Raw genomic sequence first — 22,747 nt, 5'->3', positions numbered from 1 at the left:
AAAGGAAAGGAAATTATTAGCCAGTTAGCCTGATTTCAGTGGTTGGAAAGATGTTGGAGTCGATTATTAAAGATGAGGTTTTGGGGCAGTTGGAGGCACATGATAAAATAGACCAAAGTCAGCACGGTCATCAGATTTGAAATCTTGCCTGACAAATATGTTGGAATTCTTTAAGGAAATAACAGGCAGGATCGATGAAGTTGAGTTAGTGGATGTTGTTCATTTGGATTTTCAGAATGCCTTTGACAAGTTGCCACACATGAGGCTGCTTAACAAGATAAGAGTCCATGGTAGGAAAGATACTGGCATAGATAGAAGATTGACTGACTGACAGGAGGCAAAGAAGGGGGTTGGTTGGCTGCCAGTGACTAGTAGTGTGCCACAGGGATTAGTATTGGTACCATTTCTTTTCATGTTGTATGTCAGTGATTTGGATGAAGGAATCAGTGGCTTTCTAGCCAAGTTTGTAGATGATTCCAAAATAGGTGGAGGGGCAGGTAGTTTTGAGGAAGCAGGGTGACTGCAGAAGGCCTTAGATAGATTGTTGGAATAGGCAACTAAGTGGCAGATGGAATATAACATAGGGAAGTGCATGATCTTGCACTTTGGAACAAGGAATTTTTTTTAATGGGGAGAAAATTCAAAAATCAGAGATACAGAGGAACTTGAGTCCTCGTGCAAGATTCCCTAAAGGTTAATTTGGAGGTTGAGTCGATGGAAAGAAAGGCAAATGCAATGTCAGCATTCATTTTGAGAGGACTAGAAAACAAAAGCAAGGATGTAATGCTGAGGCTTCATAAGGCATTTGTCAGACCATGCTCAGAGTACTATGACAAACACGAGAAAATCTGCAGATTCTGGAAATCTAAAGCAACACATGCAAAATGCTGGAGGTACTCAACAGGCCAGGCAGCATCTATGGAAAAGAGTAAACCGTCAACATTTCAGGCTGAGACCCTTCATCATGACTTAAGAATACTGTGAGCAGTTTTGGGCTCCTTATCTAAGAAAAGATGTGCTGGCTTTGGAGAAGGTGGAGAGGAGGTTCACGAGAATTATCCCAGGAATGAAAGGGTTAATACTTGAGGAGTGCCTGATGGTTCTGGGCCTGTAATCACTGGAGTTTAGGGGGGATCTCCTTGAAACGTATCGAATATTGAAAGGTCTGGATGAAGTGGATGTGAAGAGCATGTTTCCTATAGTTGGGGTGGGGGGGTGTTTCTAGGACTAGAGGGCACAGCTTCAGAATATGAGGATCTCCATTTAGAACAGAGATGAGGAAAAATGTAAATGTCTTTAGCTAGAAGGTGGTGAATTAGTAGAATTCATTGCCACAGACTGCTGTGCAGGCCAAGTTATTGGGTACATTTAAAGCAGAGATTGATAGGTTCTTGCTTAATCAGGGTGTCAAAGGTTATGGGGCGAAGGCAGGAGAATGGGGCTGAGAGGGAAAATAAATCGGCCATGAAGGAATGGTGGAGCAGACTCGATAGGCTGAATGGCCTAATTCTGTTCCTATGTCTTATGGTCGTATCTTCCTGAGTAGCACTAGAAAACCTTCCTGCAGGGATATTGATCCCCCTCCACTTCAAGTGCAACCCATCTTCTTTGTACAGGTCACCCTGCCCCAGAAAAGATCCTAATGATCTATAAAACCTGAAGGCCTCCCTCCTGCTTGTTAGTCATACATTATCCTATCTTCCTATTCCTATGCTCAAGAGCACAAGACACAGGGAGTAATTCCAAGACTATAACTCCAGAGGTCTTGTTTTTCAAAATTCTTCCTCATTAATATCAATATGGACTACAGCTTCTAGCTGCTTATATTCCCTTTTCTGAGACATTCTTGATCCTGACATCAGGAGCAACACATCATACTGGAGTCTCATCCTTCTCACTGAAGCCTTTCTTGTCATAGCCACTGCACTTAGACCTCAAGCTCAGCGCTCTGTAAGGTCCTCTGAATTCTGCACCATTTTTTCTGGTGAATGTACCTTTTCTGCATGAAAGAAAATTTTATGGCTTAGGCCAGAGTCCCTCTTTTGAACAACTGGGTTGCTGCTTTCCCAAATTCAGATTTTACCTTATGAGAAGATGTTGTGGCATTCTGGTGGAATATTCAGCTTCCCAAATATTCTGTACCTACAAAGGGAGATGAATGCATAGAACATTTCTTCAAATGGCTGGCATTCATGAGGAGTAGGCGTAAATTAAGCAATCTATAATTATTAGCATCACTTCCATAAAGCAAGTAGAACTTGATTTCTTACCAAGAATGAAGATAATGATCTTAACTCTTGTGTGACAATGGTAGTGCAGTGTTTTAGTTACAAATGTGGTAACCCACAGTTTGTAATTAAAAATCTAGGTCGTTGAGTTCAAATATCTCTAATTGCTGTGAACTGTAAGTTCATTTTATAACCTGGAGTTTTAAAAATTAGTAATGATGACCATAAAATTGACAGACTTTTGTTAAAAACATGGGTAATCTTTAGGAAACAAAATCTGTCAACCTTTCTAATTCAGAGACATGAGATATTGTCGATGCTAGAAATCTGGAGCAACACACAAAATGCCAGAGGGCTCAGCGGATCAGGCAACTTTTCTGACGGAAAATGGCAGTTGATGTTTAGGGTCAACTTACTGAGTTCTTCCAGCATTTTGTGTGTTGCTGGTGCTATTTCAGAAATATAGCAATGTGGTTGATCCTTAACTGCTAACTGAAATTGCCTAGCAAGATACTCAGTTGTATCATAACCACTATCGTTAAGACAAAGAATAAAACTAGCTAACCATGGATACGAAGCTGTTTCCAGCCAGTTAAATATTGCTGTCAATTATCTGGGTTCTGGTGTCTACACTCAGTGAGCTGTATCACAGACTAGACTGCTTAACATCCAGAATGTACTCTGACTGTGACCTTTAATGTCCTTCACCAAGACTATCTTGGTAGCAATATCACTGATTGATCCAGCTAAATTCAGGATGATCACTGTCAGCCTAGGACTAGTCAGGCCGCACTTAACAGTATTGTCAACAGTTTTGGGCCCCAAATCTCAGAAAGCATGTGTTATCATTGGAGAGAGTCCAGAGGAGATTCACGAGGATGATTCCAGGAAAAAAGGGGTTAACATATGAGGAGCGTATGGCAACTTTGGGCCTGTACTCATTAGAATTTAGAAGACTGCGGCGGGGGGGGGGGGGGGTGGATCTCATCGAAACCTACCAAATGCTGAAAGAATTAGATAGGGTAGATGTGGAAAGGATCTTTGCTGTGTTGGGGTATCCAGAACTAGAGGGCACAGCCTCACATTTGAGGGGTGACCCTTTAGAACAGAGGTAAGAGGAATTTTTTTTATACAGAGAGTAATAAATCTGTGGAATGCTCTGCCACAGACTGCAGTGGAGTCCAAGTCCATGTGTATATTTAAGGCGGAAGTTGATCATTTCCTGATCAGTCAGGACATCAAAGGATATGGAGAGAAAGCAGATGTATGGGGTTGTATAGGATCTGGGGTCAGCCATGACTGAATAAGACCATAAGATATAGGAGTGGAAGCAGGCCATTTGGCCCATTGAGTCTGCTCTGCCATTTACTCATAGGCTGATCCAATTCTTCCAATCATCCCTACTTCCCTGCCTTCTCCCCATGCGCTTTGATGCCCTGGCTAATCAAGAACCCATCCATCTCTGCCTTAAGTGCACACAAGATCTGGCCTTCACAGCCGCTCGTGGCAACAAATTCCATAGATTTACCACCCTCTGACTAAAGTAATTTCTCTGCATCTCTGTACTAAATGGACGTCCTTCAATCCTAAAGTCGTGCCCTCTTATCTGAGACTCTACTACCATGGGAACTAACTTTGTCATATCTAATCTGTTTAGGCCTTTTAACATTCAGAATGTTTCTATGAGATCCCTCCTCATTCCCCTGAACTCCAGGGAATACAGCCCAAGAGCTGCCAGACGTTCCTCATACGGTAACCCATTCATTCCTGGAATCCTAATCGTGAATCTTCTCTGAACCCTCAGTATATCCTTTCTAAAATCAGAAACCCAAAACTGCACACAATACTCCGTGTGCTCTCACAAGAGCCTTATAGAGCTTCAACATCACATCCCTGCTCCTATATTCTATACCTCTAGAAACGAATGCCAACATTGCATTCACCTTCTTCACTACCGACTCAACCTGGAGGTTAATCTTTAGGGTATCCTGCACAAGGACTCCCAAGTCCCTTTGCATCTCTGCATTTTAAATTCTTTCCCCATCTAACTAATAGTCTGCCCATTTATTTTTTTCACCAAAGTGCATGACCATACACTTTCCAACATTGTATTTCATTTGCCACTTCTTTGCCTATTTCCCTAAACTATCTAAGTCTCTGTGCAGGCTCTCTGTTTCCTCAACACCACCCGCTCCTCCACCTATCCTTGTAATATGGCAAATTTAGCCACAAATCCATTAATCTCATAGTCCAAATCAATGACATGCATCGTAAAAAGCAGCGGTCCTAACACTCAACCCTATGGAATTCCACTGGTAACTGACAGCCAGCCAGAATAAGATCCTTTTATTCCCACTCTCTGTTTTCTGCCAACCAGCCAATGTGCCACCCATGCTAGTAACTTCCCTGTAATTCCATGGGTTCTTATCTTGGTAAGCAGCCTTATGTGCAGCACCTTGTCAAAGGCGTCTGAAAATCTAAGTACAGCACATCTACTGCATCTCCTTTGTCTGCCCTGCTTGTAATTTCCTCAAAAAACTGCAGGAGGTTAGTCAGGCAAGGTTTTCCTTTCAGGAAACCATGCCTACTTTGGCCTATTTTGTCACGTGCCTCCAGGTACTCTGTAATCTCATCCCTAACAATCGATTCAAACAACTTCGCAACCACTGATGTCAGGCTAACAGGTTTATAGTTTTCTTTCTGCTGCCTCCTGTCCTTCTTAAATAGCGGAGTAACACTTGCGATTTTCCTGTCATCTGGTATAATGCCAGAATCTATCGATTCTTGAAAGATCATTGTTAATGCCTCCACAATCTCTCCAGCTACTTCCTTCAGAACCTGACGGTGCATTCCATCAGGTCCAGGAGATTTATCCGCTATCAGACCATTAAGCTTCCTGAGCACCTTCTCAGTCGCAATTTTCACTGCACATACTTCACTTCCGTGACACTCCTGAATGTCTGGTGTACTACATATGTTTTCCACAGTGAAAACTGATGCAAAATACGCATTCGGTTCCTCTGCCATCTCTGCGTCTCTCATTACAATATCTCCAGCATCATTTTCTATTGGTCCTATATCTGCCCTCAGCTCTCTTTTACCCTTTATATACTTCAAAATGCTTTTAGTATCTTCTTTGATACTAAATGGTGGAGCAGACTCAATGGGCAGAATAGCGTAATTTTGCTCTGATGTTTTATGGGCTTATGGACTACAGCAAGTAGTGAATACACATGAGTTATAAATCTACCTGACCTCTTCCTCACCAATTCTAACAGTGGCAGGTGCTTCTGTCCATGACAACTGCATAATCCTTGTGGAGGAGAAATTGTGTCTTCACACCAAAGGCACACTTTGTTGTGATGTGTGACACTATAATCATTCTATACTTAACTGGGATCTATAAAGCACTGTGAATCAGCATCAACACAAAAATAAACACAATTTAACACTAATCTTCTGTGCTGGCAGGGCACATCATTTCCAGCCAGAGGTGCAAAGTAGATGATCCATTTCCACTTTTTTCTCAGATCCTCACTATCAGAGAAACCAGCCTTCAGCCAAAATCGATTCACTCCAAATTATATCAGGAAACATTTAGATTCAGGAAATCTGAGGGAAATAGACAATGCTTTAATAAAAGTACTTAAAAATTTGTACTTCATGCATGTTTTCTTTACAATTTGTTCATTAATTGAAATGAGGCCATTGTAATTATGCTTGGTTTGGGTGGAATGTGTTCCCTCAAAATTGCAAAAATTCTTCCATTTTGTGTCAAGATACTAGTTGTCTCATAAAGAATGCATTTACACTGCAATTTTATTTATTCCAGTGTGAAAGAAAAGAAGAATTTATTGAGAGGATCAAAAATCTTGATTTTGATACAAAAGCTACTGTTGCAATTCACATTCAAGAGGTAAGTTCCAAAAATACAGAATATTATTTTTATAGCAATGTGCAAACTATAACATTTTTGCATTGGAAGTTTTGAAGAACTAGAAATTTACAAGTAGGAAGCAATTGTGGAGTGCAAAATTATTGTCATAAACCGCTGCTGTACTGCTTTTAATAACAGGTGAAGTGAATATTTTGATACTGGTGTGCTCTAGTGCAGCGGTCCTCAACAACCGGGCCGCAGACCGGTAGTGTGCCGCAAAGCATGTGCTACCGGGCCGCGAGGAAATGATATGAGTCAGCTGAATCTTTTCTGATTCCCTGTCACACACCGTTGAACTTGAACACTGAGTTGCCACTGTCCCGTATTTGCCGGGACATCCAGTATATTGGGCTAAATTGGTTTGTCCCATACGGGACCGCCCTTGTCCTGTATTTCCCCCGCTAAGGTAGAGCATTCCTTTGAAACCTTTCGTGCCAAAATGGCGTAAAACGAAGAAGCAATTACCATTAATTTATATGGGAAAAACTTTTGAGTGTTCCCAGACCCAAAAAATAACCTACCAAATAACACATAAAACCTAAAACACTAACATATAGTAAAAGCGGGAATGATATGATAAATACACAGCCTATATAAAGTAGAAATAATGTATGTATAGTATAGTCAGGAAGATTAAGACAAAACCGATTTGTGGGAAAAAAATCGGCATGTGCGCACATGCGCACACAAGTGCCCGTGCAAGGCTTCATGGTCATGGTGGTCTTTCCTGGGGTAAACACAAGTGTCCTGGGATTTGACTGCTACTTTTGTCCCTTATTTGGGAGTGAGAAAGTTGGCGATACTAACTTTAAAAGACATGTTGAGGTGAGCTTAACCCTACTTGAACACCGCCCCCCCCCCCCCCCCACCCCTGGTCAACTGGTCCGCAAGAATATTGTCAATATTAAACTGGTCCGCGGTGCAAAAAAGGTTGGGGACCCCTGCTCTAGTGTAACTTGTTGTTACAATCCTTTGTATGAATCAACAACCAAATTCTCCACTAGTGTATTTAACAATGAATGGGTGCAAATCAAACAGAAGTTATTGTTAACACGAGATTCGGCAGATGCTGGAACTCTTGAGTGACACACAGAAAATGTTGGAGGAATTCAGCATATCAGGCACCATCTATGGAGGGGATATCTATGCAGTTCCCAAAACCCTTCATCAGCACTGGAAAAGAAGAGAGCAGAAGCTAGGAAGTTATTGTTAGATGACTTATGACCTACTTTAGTTACAGCTGCTTTTAAATTTTGAAACTTATTCCCCTGTTTCTTCTTCTAGCCTAATGTGACTTTCAGTGCTTTTTTGTTTTCCATGCTGTCTGCTGGTAATTTTGGAATTCTGACAAGGATATAAAAATATAACAGCTAACAGTTCACTCCAATGTTTTTTTTTACAGCTGCACATAACAACCATTGCACTAAGCAAGAAATTTTTACATAGCCTGAAAACTGTGTGGCACTTTAAATTTTATTTTGTAATATGCATTGTATGTAAATTTAGAATGAAAATTGAAAAACCACATACTTCTGATTTTATTTATTCATATAGGGTTAGGGTGAAATACAGTAAAACAAAGAAAATCTTTCACGTGTTGTAAACTTTTTCTCGTCTGTCTTTATTACAAATCCATTGTCTACAAATACTGTCCAGATTAATTTCACATCCAGATGCAAGCTGCATCTTAATCCACATTAGATCAGTCAAATGTTCCACTTGTAATCGGTTTCTGGATTTGATTGAATTCATAAAACTGAATTCACGTTCGTTGTCAGCACTAGAAGCTTGAAATGTTCCAGCAATGTCAACAAAAATTGACAATTAGTAGGCTGGCGTTTTATTAACAATAAGCTACTTCCATTCTGTTTTCATTGTTACAATTTATAACAGTGTTGTAACTTGAAACTCAATGTCAAAACGTTGAAGCTCTAAAATTTCAAAGGTTGTGGTACATTTATTATTAAGAACATTATGGATTATATTGATCTCTGTGATCTCTGTCTCAGAGGCCGATGTTAGGCTGTCTTTAAAGAGAGTGAACCTTCGCAAGGCAAAAGGTCCTGATGGAGTACCTGGTAAGGCTCTGAAAACCTGTGCCAACCAACTGGAGGAGTATTCAAGGACATTTTCAACCTCTCACTGCTACGGGCAGAAGTTCCCACTTGCTTCAAAAAGGCAACAATTATACCAGTGCCTAAGAAGAATAATGTGAGCTGCCTTAATGACTATCACCCGGTAGCACTCACATCTACAGTGATGAAATGCTTTGAGAGATTAGTCATGACAAGACTGAACTCCTGCTTCAGCAAGGACCTGGACTCATTGCAATTTGCCTATCACCACAATAGGACAATGGCAGATGCAGTCTCAATGGCTCTTCACACGGCTTTAGACCACCTGGACAAAAACACCTATATCAGGATGCTGTTCATCAACTATAGCTCAGCATTTAATACCATCATTCCCACAATCCTGATTGAAAACTTGGGCCTCTGTACCTCCCTCTGCAATCGGATCCTCGACTTCCTAACCGGAAGACCACAATCTGTGCGGATTGGTAATAACATCTCCTTGCTGATGATCAATACTGGTGTACCTCGGGTGTGTGCTTACCCCATTGCTCTACTGTCTATCTACTCCATGACTGTGTGGCTAGGCATAGCTCAAATACCATCTATAGATTTGCTAATGATACAACCATTCTTGGTAGAATCTCAGATGGTGACGAGAGGGTGTACAGGAGCGAGATATGCCAACTAGTGGAATTGTGTTGCAGCAATAAGCTGGCACTCAACGTCAGGAAGACGAAAGAGCTGATTGTGGACTTCATGAAGGGTAGGACGAAGGAACACACACCAATCCTCATAGAGAGATCAAAAGTGGAGAGAGTGAGCAGTTTCAAGTTCCTGGCTGTCAAGATCTCTGAGGATCTAACCTGGTCCCAACGTATCGATGCAGTTATAAAGAAGGCAAGACAGCAACTATACTTAATTAGGAGTTTGAAGAGATTTGGTATGTCAACAATGCACTCAAAAACTTCTATAGATGTACTGTGGAGAGCATTCTGACAGGCTGCATCACCGTCTGGTGGGCGGGGGGGGGGGGGGGCGTGCTGCTGCACAGGACCGAAAGAAGCTGCAGAGGGTTGTAAATTTAGTCAGCTCCCTCTTGGGTACTAGCCTACAAAGTACCCAGGATATCTTCAGGGAGCGGTGTCTCAGAAAGGCAGCATCCATTATTAAGGACCTCCAGCACCCAGGACATGCCCTTTTCTCACTGTTACCATCAGGAAGGAGATACGGAAGCCTGAAGGCACACACTCAGTGATTCAGGAACACCTTCTTCCCCTCTGCCATCCAATTCCTAAATGGACATTGAACCCTTGGATACTACATCACGTCCTTAGCATTTCTGTTTTTGCATGATTTTTAATCTATTATACATATACTGTAATTGATTTACTTATTTATTATTATTATTTTATTTTGACTTTTTTTCTTCTATATTATGTATTACATTATATTGCTGCTGGTAAGTTAACAAATTTCACGACATGCCGGTGATTAAAAACCTGATTCTGATTAACAAAATTAGTTACAGAGTATTTCACAATGATCTTTTCACAGATTTCAAAATTATATTAGCATTATATTAAAGAAAATTTCAGCTACGCATCAACAAAAGCTATATGCACAGGAGATTTTTAATTACTGTGTGGCTATGCTTACGTGCAGCTTAGTAGTTGAGAAAAATGAGGGGTGATTGATAAGTTCGTGGCCTTTAGAAAACCTAGCACATTTATTTTTCAACATAGTCCCCTCCTACATGTACACACTTAGTCCAGCGGTCATGGAGCATACGGATCTTGGACCTCCAGAAAATATCCACAACAGGGTTGATTGATAAGTTCGTGGCATAAGATAGAAGGAGATGAGTTTATACAGCTCTCGTTACATGCACATGCAGTTCAACTCTGAGTGATTATGTAGAAAGTTTGAAGTTAATTGCTCTCGTTACATGCACATGCAGTTCAACTCTGAGTGATTATGCAGAAAGTTTGAAGTTAATAACGCATCAAGGGTGATTGATAAGTTCGTGGCCTAAGGTAGAAGCAGATAAGTTATTAACTTCAAACTTTCTGCATAATCACTGAAAGAGCTGAACTGCATGTGCATGTAACGAGAGCTGTATAACTCATCTCCTTCTACCTTAGGCCACGAACTTATCAATCACCCCTGCTGTGGACACTTCCTGGAGGTCCAAGATCCGTATGCTCCACGACCGCTGGACTAAGTGTGTAAATGTAGAAAGGGACTATGTTGAAAAATAAATGTGCTAGGTTTTCTAAAATTGACCCCTTCTACCTTAGGCCACGGACTTATCAATTACCCCTTGTAGCATTCTTTAAGTTATCTTGCTTTGCTCAATAGGTTTAATAGGGCCCCACCCAACACCCAAGTTGATGCAATAATTGCACTTGGAAGGCAACATGATCTAATGGCATTTAGGTAAATTCTAGAGTGAAATAGAGCATCAAAAAATAATACTCAAAGCAAGTTTTCAGTCATTTTGAAAAACATTATTTTCAACTATTTTTGCAGCATACGTTACAGGGATCTTGTGTCCCTGTATATTCAGGCTTCTTTTATGATCTGATATCCATAATATGCAGCTATATATGATTGGGTTACTGTGAAAATCATAGTCTACATTTTCTGTTATGAAGGTGACACACAATCAAGAGAATGTCTTTGATATGCAATGGATGGAATTAACCGACATCTCTCGTGAGGATCTTAATTCCTCGTTCAGAAAAATGGCAAATCATCTGAAAAGGCTTGTGGATGAAAGAGACGAAAAATGTGAGGTACAAAATGGATAATGATTCTGGAAACATTGTGATAATTAATCTGTCTGAATCTTGCAAAGTAAACATGATTTTCAGAAATCAATTATTTTCAATATTTCACTTATCAATTACTTTCCCACACTTATCAATTTCACTTACCAATTACTTTTTTGTCAGCAAAAAATTACAGTTCTTTAATGGATCAATAGTTATTATGAGTTAAAAGCAATATAAATTAGAGCTGAAATAGTGGGGAAAATTGAACTTTTGGTGCTTGCTATAATTTTAAAGGACTGAAATTTATTTATGTCTGTTTTGTAGTACTGGTTGCTTTGGATGTGAATTGGATGAGGTGGGTGCTGAAAGGGCTCTTGTGTGTTTTCTGCCTTCTGTAGACATGAAGCACTGAAGTCTCTTTGGTGTAGGTGATGTGCCAAACTTTTTGTCCCATGTAACTGGATTTATTAGATAAATATTCCCTGTTTTATATATTGAGCAGAGTGGATTTCCCTAATCTATTTGGTTATTTTAAATGTTTGGTGAAAAGCTTTGCAGAAATCCTTTTTATATGATGTATCAAAAGTACAGTGGTCATTCAAGAGGCCTTTCAAAAAAATTTTCACTATTAGTTTTTTTAGAAAGGTAGTTTGGGTTTTTGTTTAGATCAGATGTTGTATTTTTTCTGACATCTATATTTATGACTTTATTTTTCTCTCCTTTAAATATTACCTGCACGATGTAGGAGTGTAGCTATTCTCAACTATAATTCATTATTCAAGAAGGACATTTTAAATTTAAGTGGATACTTTTCAACCATAGTTGTGCTCACGTGAAAAGTGGTCAGTTGGATTATCTGTGAGAACCAAGAAATACTGTTTTAACACACAGTTAATTTTCCCGGTCATTTGAGAAGGACTCACTGACAGTATGACAAATCTGGTTATTGAATATTAAAGTTCATAGCAAGGAATTGCTGGAGGTCTAATGCAAGTCTACTTGCCGTATTTTCCTGGCATTGCAGCCTTAACCATAAAGATGTTTTTATCTTATTTTAGAGGTACAGCAGGAAACAGGTCCAGCAAGCCCACACTGCCCAATATCACCCATGTGCCCAATTAACATACTAATCTGTAGCTGTTCATTTGTGACAATCTCAAAGTTATGATCATAAAAGCAAGTCTGGAATTAGTTCATGAAGGGCTAGAGGCAAGGAGCAAGGGATACTTAAAGAGAATATTCTGGTGTGCAGCATCAAATTTGCAGAACATTGAGTTTCCAATAATTTTCACAGGTACTGATGACATTTAAATTTTTTTAAAATTTAGATTCCTGTAAAATAAACATTCACTTTTGGTATCACAGTGGATTCTGGTTAATGGGACCATCAGTTAATTGGGGGCAGGCAGTTATTTGGGACAACTATTAAATAACAAAAACTCATTGAGAAAATAGTCGAGATTCCCTCCATTTATTTGGGACGCTATGCTGACAGGAAACTGTTTGTGAGCAGTTTCTAACTAGTGTCAGCCACGTACACTTGTGTGGCTGTTGGTCATCACACTGTGCTGAGAGTGAACAGTTTTTAAATAACATCAGTTGTGTGTGCTTATGTTATCCATTTGGGCCAATGGATGCCAATTCAAAAAGAAGTGATTTTTGATCATTTTGGTTTTTTTATTTCACTTTAAAAGATTTCAGACCCTTGCCAAGATACAACAAAATGATTTGACACTTCCTGAAAATATTACCCTACTGGTCAAATTGAAAAACATTCGCCTAATTCTACTTATTTATTGTTGGATTATGACACTATTTGATACAGGAATGCAGTGAAGTGTTCATTATCTGCACTAGGTGTCTACACTGATTGCTCATTTATAATCAATCAAAAGAACACATTGGATGAATTGCTCTATCACTAACTGTTAGGAACTAATACACAGTGTTATACTATTGTAGTAGTAGTACATAAGAACATAAGAAATAGGAGCAGGAAAGGCCATCTGGCCCATTGAGCCTGCTTCACCATTCAATAAGATCATGGCTGATATGGCATGGACTCATCTCCACCTGTCTTTTCCCAATAACCCTTAATTCCCCTACTATGCAACAATCGATCCAACCTTATCTTAAATATATTTACTGAGGTAGCCTCCACTGCTTATTGGGCAGAGAATTCCACAGATTCACCACTCTCTGGGAAAAAGCATTTCCTCCTCCCCCAAATATTGAGGCTATGTCCCCTACTTCTAGTCTCACCTACCAGTGGAAACAACTTCTTTGCCTGTATCTAGTATTGGTAGTGTTATAATTTGTTCTGTACTTCATTTAAGTCCATGATTTATTACTTAGTTAGACAGTTGCTTGTCTTTTTTTTTTAGACCTTTTAACTATTTCCATGTAACTTCGGCTATTTTGAACCAGCCGCTTAATTGGGCCAAAATGTACTGGTCCCAGTGTGGCCCAATTAACCGGAATCCACTGTATATGAAAATGTACATGGATATAAAATTAAGTTTATTATTTATTTCCAGATAATATTGCGTCTTGCACAGGAGCGTGACTGCTCCCAGTCTCCAGTTCGTGGAATAGTTCAGTCACCTACTGGTTCACCAGGAATGCAGCGAACTGAGAGCCGACAACATCTGTCAGTTGAACTGGCAGACACTAAAGCTAAACTCCGAAGGATCAGGCAAGAGATGTAAGCATATGGATTAGAGTTGAAGATTTAAGGGCACAAGAGATTAAATATGTTGAAAATTACGCCAACTTCCAGAACTGTTATTGAATGGTTAATGAGGAATGAGGTTTATCACTGAGGATAACTCCATGCATATAAAATAAAAATATGAGAAGTTTCTCCATTTGTTAAATGGATAAGCTAAGTGACTGCCTTTACCTGATACAGTATAGTAATTGATATAAAAAAGAACAAGCCAAATGTATTTGAGGTTGTTTCAGCGTATAATGTTCGACAAGCACAGATCTTGTTTTCCACATTTTGCTTCCCTACATGAATGCAAAGTCATTAAAATAGTCTTGTAGGGTTGTCAGAAAACATGTGAATTTACACAGTGCCTATAAGAAGTATTAACGCCCCTTGGAAGTTTTCATGTTTTATTGTTTTACAACATTGAATCACGGTGGAATTCATTTGGCTTTTTTTGACACTGATCAAACAATAAAGATTCTTTTGTGTCAGAGTGAAAACAGATCTCTACAAAGTGATCTAACTTAATTACAAATATAAAATACAAAATACAAAATAATTGATTGCATAATTGATTGATTGATTCACCTTCACTGTCAGTATTGGACCTTTGGCAGCAATTACAGCATGTGTGGTTAGGTCTTCATCAGCTTTGCAGATCTGGACACCCCATTTTTTCCCCGTTCTTCTTTACAAAACTGCTCAAGCACTGTCAGATTGCATGGAGATCATGAGTGAACAGCCCTTTTCAAGTCCAGCCACAAATTCTCAATCGGATTGTGGTCTGGACTCTGACTTGGCCATTCCAGGACATTAAGCCATTTCTGTGTAGCTTTGACTTTATGCTTCGGGTCATTGTCTTGATAAAAAACAAATCTCTCCCATGTCACAGTTCTCTTGCAGACTGCATCAGGTTTTCCTCCAGGATTTCCCTGTATTTTGCTGCATTAATTTTACCCTCTACCTTCATAAGCCTTCCAGGGCCTTCTGCAGTGAAGCATCCCCACAGTATGATGTAGCTACCACCTTGCTTCACAGTAGGAATGGTGTGTTTTTCATGATGTGTGGTGTTTGCTTATGCCGCACATAGCATTTAGTCGGATGGCTAAAAAGCTCAGTTTTGGTTTCATCAGACCATGGAACTTTCTTCCAACTGACTTCAGAGTCTCCCACAAGGCTTCAGGTCATCAGTTAATTTATGGAATATTTTAGTGGGTTTTGGATTAATGCATAAAGCTTTTAAAGTTGCAGTGCAAGAGTAACAACTAGTTCTAAGCTCCCTTATCCCCTTCTGTTGGCATTGTCTTTGCATTTCACCATAAGCAAGCACTGATGAATTAATCCAGCAGAGGCATCAGCTACATGATAAAGTTAGTGTGTTATCAGATAAGTTAATGCATTATATCAGACAAGATGGAAGCTGCCACTTCCATTGAGGATGAGGCTCAATTTTTATTGTTTTTAAAATTTTTTTTGGTTCGTGGGGGTGGTTTTGGAGGCAGAGAGGAGAGTTAGGGGTCATTTTAGGGTTTAGGACAGAGATGTGGGGGAATTAGAAGTCAGGCCAGAGTCTTAAGTCTCTGTTTTCCGCTTGAAGGCCAGTGACGTGGATTTGGGACATCTGCGGGGCAGGCGGATGTCAGACTAGCAGACCAGCATGGACAAAGGCTGGTGTCCCTTCCCCACAGAGTCATTGCTTTGTCAGCGTTCCATGCGGGCAGGAGCAATGAGGGCCAATGTCTATATTTCCAAGTCCGAATCTGAGTTCACTGGAGGCCAAGGATAATGACCTGTTTTGGGGTTAAAATACTGTGTTTGTGTGTGGGTGGAAGGGAGGAACAGAGCTTATTTTGGTGTTTTTTGTTGCTTGTTGTGTTCTGTTTGTGCCGAGCATTGTGGGCATACTATGTTGGTGTTGGAATGTGTGGTGACATTTGCAGACTGTTCCCAGCACACCCTCATTTTGTTAGTTGTTAACATAAATGAAGCATCTCACTATATGTTTCATAATATGCATCATAAATAAACTTGAATCTTGAGTAATAGCTGTCAATGAATAAATGAATTGATAGAGCACAAGTGCAGACCATAATGCATACCATAATCATTGAATTCTTACAGTAACAAGCACCAACAGGTTAGAAAACAGGGAACAAGTTAATAGTTTTAAAAACTGTATGTAAATTTAATATATGAAAGAAACTGCATTATTGCATAATTAAATTAACTGAGACAGAGTTACATCAGTATTTCAAAAAGTTAACAATAAAGTGGGTACCAATCAACTAGTTTGCACTCGAAAATAAATTGAGTTGTGGGAATACAGGTTTCCCCCGCCATCTGATGGTAGAGCGTTCCTATGAAACGGTTCGTAAGCCGAAATGTCGTAAAGCAAAGAAGCAATTACCATTTATTTATATGGGAAAATTTTGTGAGCGCTCGCAGACCCAAAAATAACCTACCAAATCATGCCAAGTAACACATAAAACCTAAAATGACAGTAACACATAGTAAAAGCAGGAATGATATGATAAATACACAACCTATATAAAGTAGAAATACTTTTCCACAATCATTACTGAACTGTTCTCCGTAGTGAAAATCTCACACAAGCGACGTCGGCAGAAAATCTCACGTAAGCGCTGTTGGCAAAAACAACTCTCTCCAGTAACCTTTAAGCTATGAAGCTGCCAAATCATACCAAACAACACGTAAAAATACACAGCCGATATAAAGTAGAAATTATGTATGTACAGTGTAGTATCACTTACTGGAATCGAGACAGCACTGAGCACACTGATGATGGTGTGTTAGACTGAATTGTTGGAGGTTGGGGTGGTGCAGTGGCCCCCACCCTCCAGGCCGCCGACAGATATCAAACCGCGAAGCATGCAGGGATCCAGTGGTAGCCGGGAGGCATCCAGCACATCATTAAGAAAAAAGCCGAAATAAACATGCTAATTAATTAGGTGCTGCCCGGCGCGTAATTGTCAGCCCAGATCAGTGCCGATTGCCAATTGCATCGCCTTTGATCTGGGCCGACATTTACGTGTGGGGCAGCCCCTAATTAATTAGCATGTTTATTTCGGCTATTTTCTTAAAGATGTGCTGTGTACCTCCTGGCTACTGCTGCATTCTCCGCGAATCGGTACAGTGTCTGCGGCCTGGGGGTTGGGATGGTGGGACACTGGGGTGTCATCTCGTCGCCTTTTTCCATTAGAGCAGGCAGCTGATCTTCTCCTATGACTGCCCGCCTCGATGTCGAAGGTCGAGGTTCGTCGTCTGCTGTGGCTGATGTGGAAGGCTTGCTTGACTGCTGAGCCTCGTGCATTTTTCTATCACACAGTTCTTTGTAAGGACGCAAACCATGCTGCAAATATCTCCTAAACCTACGTACCCTTTCAAAATTAAAGTCGTACTTATCATTGCAGCGAAAATCTCACGCAGTTGCTTCACGTTCATTTCGCTACTGCATTCGGTTTTGATTGTTATCCTTTCCTCTTCCAATTGCATCAGCTCTTCATCTATCAGTTCTTGGTCATGGGATGCCAAAACCTCTTCAACATCATCTTCGTCAGCTTCCGCAAGCCAAACTCACTTTGTCCTTACTTCGTTCACACGATCGAAACGCTTAATTATGTCTAGTTTTACGCTAAGTGTAACACCCTTAAGAGCTCTTTTAGGGTTTTCCAATACCTCAGAACTCATCTTGTAAGCGGCTGCTCACAGGCACATGTTAAAGCAATGCCGTTTCGAATCCGGGGGAGAGCGGCTGCTCGGGGCGAGCGCTGAATTTTTTATCGCGCGCTGCTTTTTTTTTGTAACAGTGAAAGCACCTTCTGAAAGTGAAAACGGTACTAACGTAGGTCTTTCGTAACAGTGAGGTTTCGTAAAGCGAACGTTCAAAAAACGGGCGACACCTGTATATCTTTTCAAAGTTCAAAGTAAATTTATTATCAAAGTACGTATATGTCACTGTATGCTACCCTGAGACTCATTTTATTGCAGGCATTCACAGTAGAACAAAGAAACACAATAGAATCAATGAGAAACTACACACAAAGACCGACAACCAATGTGCAAAGAGGACAAACAGTGCAAATGCAATATCATAGAACAGTACAGCACATTACAGGCCCTTTGGCCCACAATGTTGTGCCGACCCTCAAACCCTGCCCATATAACCCCCCGCCTTAAATTCCTCCATATACCTGTCTAGTAGTCTCTTAAACTTCACGAGTGTATCTGCCTCCACCACTGACTCAGGCAGCTCATTCCACGCACCAACCACTCTCTGAGTAAAAAAACCTTTCTCTACTATCCCCCTTGAACTTCCCACCCCTTGCCTTAAAGCCATGTCCTCTTGTATTGAGCAGTGGTGCCCTGGGGAAGAGGCACTGGCTATCCGCTCTATCTATTCCTCTTATTATCTTGTACACCTCTATCATGTCTCCTCTCATCCTCCTTCTCTCCAAAGAGTAAATGATTATTATTATTAAATAAATCAATAATACTGAGAACATGGGTTGTAGAGTCCTTGAAAGTGAGTCCATAAGTTATGGAATTATTTCAGTGCTGAGGTGAGTGAAGTTTTCCATGCTGGTTCAGGAGCTTGATGGTTGAGGGGTAATAACTGTTCCTGAACCTGGTGGTGTGAGATTTAAGGTTCCTGTAGTTCCTTCCTAATGGCAGCAGTGAGAAGAGATCATGGTTTGGATCATGGGGATCCTTGTTGATGGATGCTGCTTTCCTTTGATAGTGCTCCTTGTAGACATGCTCAATTGTGAGGAAGGCTTTACTTGTGATGGACTGGGCTGTACCCACTATCTTTTGTAGGCTTTTCCATTCTTGGGCATTGATGTTTCCGTACCAGGTGGTGATGCAGCCAGTCAGGATACCCTCAACTGCGCATCTATAAAAGTCTGTCAAGGTTTTAGATGACATACAGAATTTGCACAAACATCTACGAAACTAAAGCCTCTGCTGTGCCTTCTTTGTAATGGCATTTACATGCTGGTCCCAGGACCGATCCTCTGAAATGCTAACACAAAGGAGTTTAAAGTTACTGACCTTCTCCGCCTATGATCCCCCAATGAAGACTGGCTCAAAGACCTCCGGTTTCCTCCTTCTATAGTCAATAACCAGCTTTTTGGTTTTGCTGACGTTTTGTAAACTCACCTGCACTATGGACACCTGTATCTTTATGCTCTTTGTGATTTGGAAGCAACATCAAGAGGAAACACAATGATAATGTTGACTTGTCATGTGTAAACATGAGCACAATAAAGCATTGTTTTAGATCCAGCTAGAGTGAACAGGAGGGGAGTTATTTATCTGATTCTATGAGGTTCGTTTGTTATATCTTGTGTTGTACGAAGTAGGTATAACAGCCACGTATCTATTTTTTGTGTGTATTGTAGTTTGCGCCACATTTATTATGGCAATCTGTTACGTTGGTTGGGGCATGGTAGAAGCAAATGAGTATAATTACATATTCTTGTTTTGTTGGTTGTTTAGTGTAGTCTAGTGGAGATTGAATAAGCCATGGGAATGATTATTTTTGTTGACTATTAATTGGAACATTATTAGACTGCTTAAATATGCTAATTAGTTACATTGACTTCATTATTTTGCAAAGTAGATCACACATTGGAAGGCCATTAGAATGCCTGGTTAAGCTATTAGATAACTAATATCACTGTAAGACCACTTTAGACTGGTATAACACTAATTTAGTTTTGTTAGTCTTTTTATTGCCACAAGACCATTCTTCTTTGCTGGCTTTGTAATACAGGTTTCCCCCACTATCCGAAGGTAGAGCGTTCCTATGAAGCGGTTCATAAGCCGGAATGTTGTAAAGTGAATAAGCAATTACCATTTATTAATATGGGAAAAATTTCTAAGTGTTCCCAGACCCAAAAAAACCTATAAAATCATGCCAAATAACACATAAAACCTAAAATAACAGTAACATATAGTAAAAGCAGGAATGATATGATAAATACACAGCCTATATAAAGTAGAAATACTTTTCTGGAGCACTGTGTAGCACAGTGAAAATCTCACAACAGCACTCTCGGCAGAAGCGCTCTCGGCAGAAACACGGTGCAAGCGCTCTCGGTAGAAACACTCTCTCCAGTAACCTTTAAGCTATGAAGCTGCCAAATCATACCAAATAACACGTAAAAATACACAGCCTATATAAAGTAGAAATAATGTATGTACAGTGTAGTTTCACTTACCAGAATCGGGAAGACTTCAATAAATTGCAATTTTGTCACAGTTAAACACTTGCTTATATGAATAACCACCTTCTGTAATTATTTTCTTCAGTTCTGCTGGGAACTTTTCAGCAGCTTCAGTATCAGTCGAAGCACTCTCTCTGGTAAATGTTAAACTATGAAGTTGCCCTCGCCTCAGAAACTGATTAAACCACCCATGACTACCTTTAAATTCCACTTTCGCAACACTTTCATCACCGTCGTCCAGTGCTTACTGTTTCAGCTTATTAAAAAGACTGACTGATTTCTCCTTAAGTAGAAGAAAACTTAATGGAACACCACGCTTTGTACACCCATCAATCCACTCAAGCAATAGACTTTTCATTTTATCCATTATTGGATGCCGGCTAAGAGAGACCACTTTGCTACGAGTAGAACCAACAGTAACATTGGCAGCTTTCAAAATTCTTTCTCTCTACATATAAATAGTGAGAATGGTGGATGCAGGCAAGTTCAACGTGCCGACAATGTCTTTACTTCGTTCATCATGATCGAAACGCTTAATTATGTCTAGTTTTATGCTAAGTGTAACACCCTTACGAGCTCTTTTAGGCTTTGCCAATACCTTAGAACTCATCTTGCTAACGGATGCACAAGAAAAATCGGGATAAAGCACGTGTTTAAGCAATGGCGACTAGAATGCAGTTCCGGGGGAGGAGCTTGGCTGTTCGGGCGCCTGTTAGTGAAAACAGGTAACTAATGTAGGTCTTCCGTAACAGCAAGGTGTGGTAAAGAGAACATTCGGAAAACAGGGACCACCTGTATAGGATTAAAGGCACATTTTTCAATCCATGCAGTGTCAATCATCCCAGCTCAGTTTCTCAGCAACTTTGATCTGTTTTCAAGTAACTGCTACATTTTATCAGCAAGTATAAACAAAAAAAAAACAAATGAGCACCTTTCTATGACAAAGTATTGCCCTGGAGCTGTTAGCAAAATTGGAATCAAAACACTGAGAACAACACATCAGAAACAGAAGCAGCTTGTGGTAGGATTATCTGCAACCTTTTGTTGATCTGTGCTGTGTGTTTGTGGTTTGAACACAGTTTTGGGGACTGTTACTCATTTGCAAGGTGCTTGCCTATGTGTTCATTGCTGTGTTTTATTGAAGTGTTGAAATATTCCAGTTGCCAGCATTTGAATTGGAAGGCTGTTTGTTCGGTCTGGTTTAAGCGCTGTAGATGTGTGGACAGTTTGTTGCTACGATAATTGAATGGAGTATTACTGGCGCTGCAGGCAAACAAGTTAATTGCAAGTTGCGCAAATAGAGAAAGCAACATGAGTGTATCAAAGCATGGAATTGGCACCAACAGCCTTGCAGTTGAAGCTTGCAAAAGAGAAATTAAAACTAAAGCTAAGGCTTATCCTCCTTCAAACAGAGTATGAAACAAATGTGAACAAAATTAAGGTTTAATACCATCAATTAATGATCTTATGGAAATGAAAGAAAATGCCTTGCAAGTGCAATCTCGTCTTGAGGACTTGACTAATCTCTTTGAAGCTGTTGCAAAGCAACATCACATTGTTACGAACTGTAACGTTTTAGAAATAAACCAGCAGCAAGAGATTTCACACTGAGTTGGGTTTTAATGTTAAAATCACTATCCTTATTAGTATCTACTTATCATATTGTAACTTAACCAAGATAAACAAATGTTAACTGTGTTATGTGTATGTATGTGTGTAAATATAGCTCCCAAACTATGTTGAGCTTAGGGAAACAAGGCTTAGAGTCTTGAGATGGTAAAGTAGGGAAGTTCAGTCATCCACGGAATAGATGATAGGAGAGAGATATTTGTAATCCAGGGTGAAATGTAGAGAAAAGGTGTTTACGCCGAATTCCACAGGTAAACGAAAGTATCGTCGTCGAAGATCTTGCCCGTCGTTTTGTTCCAAATCCACTTACGAGTTATCACCGAAAGTGACCTGTCACAGGGATATTGTCTTCAAGTGGTTGCCACACGACATACCCAAACAAGGGTTAACACATAAATGGTCTCCACAGGATATCCCGAAAAATCCACTCCTTTGGATTATACGAAGTGACAGAGACACATTCTTTATGCAGCAGCCTGTCACTCACGTCATAGTGCCGCCTCACTTAGGCGCTCTTAAAGTAACAGTCCACGGTAAAGGAAACCTGTGGGTTCGTAACAACATGCTAAGCTAATTATTTCCCAAAGACAAACAAAAAAAAACAAAGTTTTTCAAACTTTGATCTCTATTGCAGTGCAATCATAGATGATACGAAACAATAGTTGACCTAAACATGTTCCACCAGACAATGTTTCTCAAATTCCAAGGCATGTTTTGACTACGAACAGAGCAAGTCACCCACAGGATGACATGAGAGCAAATGACAATGTGTCTCAGGTCAGCACTCGAAGCTCTGCTGCAGGAAGAAAATCTGTATCTACTACCTCCTCTGCACGCATTAAAACAGAGACTGATTTAGCTCCACACATTAAAGTTGCTGGTGAATGCAGCAGGCCAGGCAGCATCTGTAGGAAGAGGTGCAGTCGACGTTTCAGGCCGAGACCCTTCGTCAGGACTGATTTAGCTCCAACAATCACACACCAACAATTATTAAAGGACAAATATGCATTGGAAGAACAAGCGGAGCAGATGGAAGAGTAAGGTGAGCATCTATGGAAAAGGAAAGGACAGCTTAAGTTGGAGGAAGAAATTGCCACACATATGGCTAAAGTTAATATGCTAAGGGCTTCAAGTGTAGCGAGT

General features: G+C 40.2%; 1 protein-coding gene across 15 annotated transcripts in view; it reads left to right on the top strand.

Moving 5' to 3' along the window:
- The window catches only part of LOC140201331 (girdin-like), a 279,872-nt gene that overhangs the window by 103,342 nt on the left and 153,783 nt on the right, over positions 1-22,747 (top strand). For all 15 annotated transcript variants that reach the window (XM_072265254.1, XM_072265249.1, XM_072265248.1 and 12 more), the window contains exons 6-8: positions 6,061-6,144; positions 10,895-11,035; positions 13,552-13,718. In XM_072265254.1, the coding sequence (XP_072121355.1) occupies positions 6,061-6,144; positions 10,895-11,035; positions 13,552-13,718 (392 nt within the window). The remainder of the gene's footprint in view (positions 1-6,060; positions 6,145-10,894; positions 11,036-13,551; positions 13,719-22,747) is intronic.

Source organism: Mobula birostris, chromosome 8 (genome assembly GCF_030028105.1).
Source record: "Mobula birostris isolate sMobBir1 chromosome 8, sMobBir1.hap1, whole genome shotgun sequence".
Taxonomy (NCBI): Eukaryota; Metazoa; Chordata; class Chondrichthyes; order Myliobatiformes; family Myliobatidae; genus Mobula; species Mobula birostris.
The sequence above is the reverse complement of the archived record's forward strand: the minus strand, read 5'-3'. Positions and strand labels throughout refer to the sequence as shown.